Below are 1242 nucleotides of genomic sequence, written 5' to 3' on the forward strand. Positions count from 1 at the left end.
AGAGGAGTCTCCCGCACTTACAAAGCACATCACCAATTTTTCCTCATAACGAAGATGAGGCTCTCTGGCAGAAGACCCGAGGGCTGAGGGACTGGGGGCTGAGGGACTGGGCTGAGAAGTGGTGAGGACTGGGGCTGAGGACGGCTGAGGACTGGGCTGATGTAATGGGCTGAGTGTAGTGGGGGTTGAGGGAGTTGGGGGCTGAGGGAGTGGGGGCTGAGGGACTGGGGGCTGAGTGAGTGGGGTTGAGGGACTGGGGGCTGATGAGTGGGGTTGAGGAGTGTGAGGGAGGGGCTGAAGGGAGTAGGGGATGAGGGAGTGGGGGCAGAGGGAGTGGGGGCTTAGGGAGTGGGGGCTGAGAGAATGGGGGCTGAGTTAGTGGGGCTGAGTGAGTGGGGTCTGAGGGAGTAGGGATGGGGGCTGAGGGAGTAGGGTATGAGGGACTGGGAGCTGAGGGAATGCGGTCTAAGGGACTGGCAGCTGCGGGAATAGGGCTAAGGGACTGAGGAAATGGGGGCTAATGGGGCTGGGGGCTAATGAGAATGTGAGCTAAGGAAATGTGGACTGAGGGAATGGGGGCTAAGGAACCGAGAAATGAGAGACTGAGAACTGAGGGCTGAGGAATTGGGGGCAGATGGAACACGGGGCTGAGGGATCGGGGCTAGGGAAACGAGGGATGAGGGGCCGGGGGCTAAGGGGCCGGGGGCTGCACTCAGGACATTAGCGCGGCCTGCCGAATAAAGCCTTCAAGTGCAGCCGTGGATTTCCAAACCATAATCGTGTATAGAAATACGGCTTATGATGGCTATGAACCTAGGCTCTTAACGGACCCGGGACGTCGACCAATCAGAGAAGCCCCGCGGGAACCCCACCAATGAGCGGACGTTTCTCAGTATGATAATGAGCATCAATCAGAGGAAATACGTGAACCTGCCGTCCTTAATTACTAATGTCTGACCCTTACGCCTAGGGGACCCACGGCTCAGCGGGAACCCACCTGCCAAACGTGCCCTAAACCAAGGGGGGATAAGGGCGATTATGGCCTGGAAATATGAGGGGCAGTTACGCCTCCCGTGCCGAAAGGTGAGCCTTGGCAAGGTTATCAAGATGTCAACTTCGGGGGACAGAGTCAGATATCCGTCCACATGACTAGTAGGTATAAGGTTAAAGATGCACTGCACCTGCTGGGGTTACAACCCTCGTATGCTAATTGCGAATATGCAGATGACAGGAAGCTGGCGA

General features: G+C 57.1%; 1 protein-coding gene across 1 annotated transcript in view; it reads right to left on the reverse strand.

Moving 5' to 3' along the window:
* Nucleotides 1–43: 43 nt before the first annotated feature.
* The window catches only part of LOC119591815 (vegetative cell wall protein gp1-like), a 6589-nt gene continuing 5390 nt past the window's right edge, over nucleotides 44–1242 (reverse strand). Inside the window, exons 3-5 of the mRNA XM_037940560.1 lie at nucleotides 959–1181; nucleotides 566–730; nucleotides 44–480 (exon numbers count right to left, since the gene is read on the reverse strand). Coding sequence (XP_037796488.1) covers nucleotides 44–480; nucleotides 566–730; nucleotides 959–1181 — 825 coding nt within the window. The remainder of the gene's footprint in view (nucleotides 481–565; nucleotides 731–958; nucleotides 1182–1242) is intronic.

Source organism: Penaeus monodon, chromosome 29, assembly GCF_015228065.2.
Source record: "Penaeus monodon isolate SGIC_2016 chromosome 29, NSTDA_Pmon_1, whole genome shotgun sequence".
NCBI classification, from domain to species: Eukaryota; Metazoa; Arthropoda; class Malacostraca; order Decapoda; family Penaeidae; genus Penaeus; species Penaeus monodon.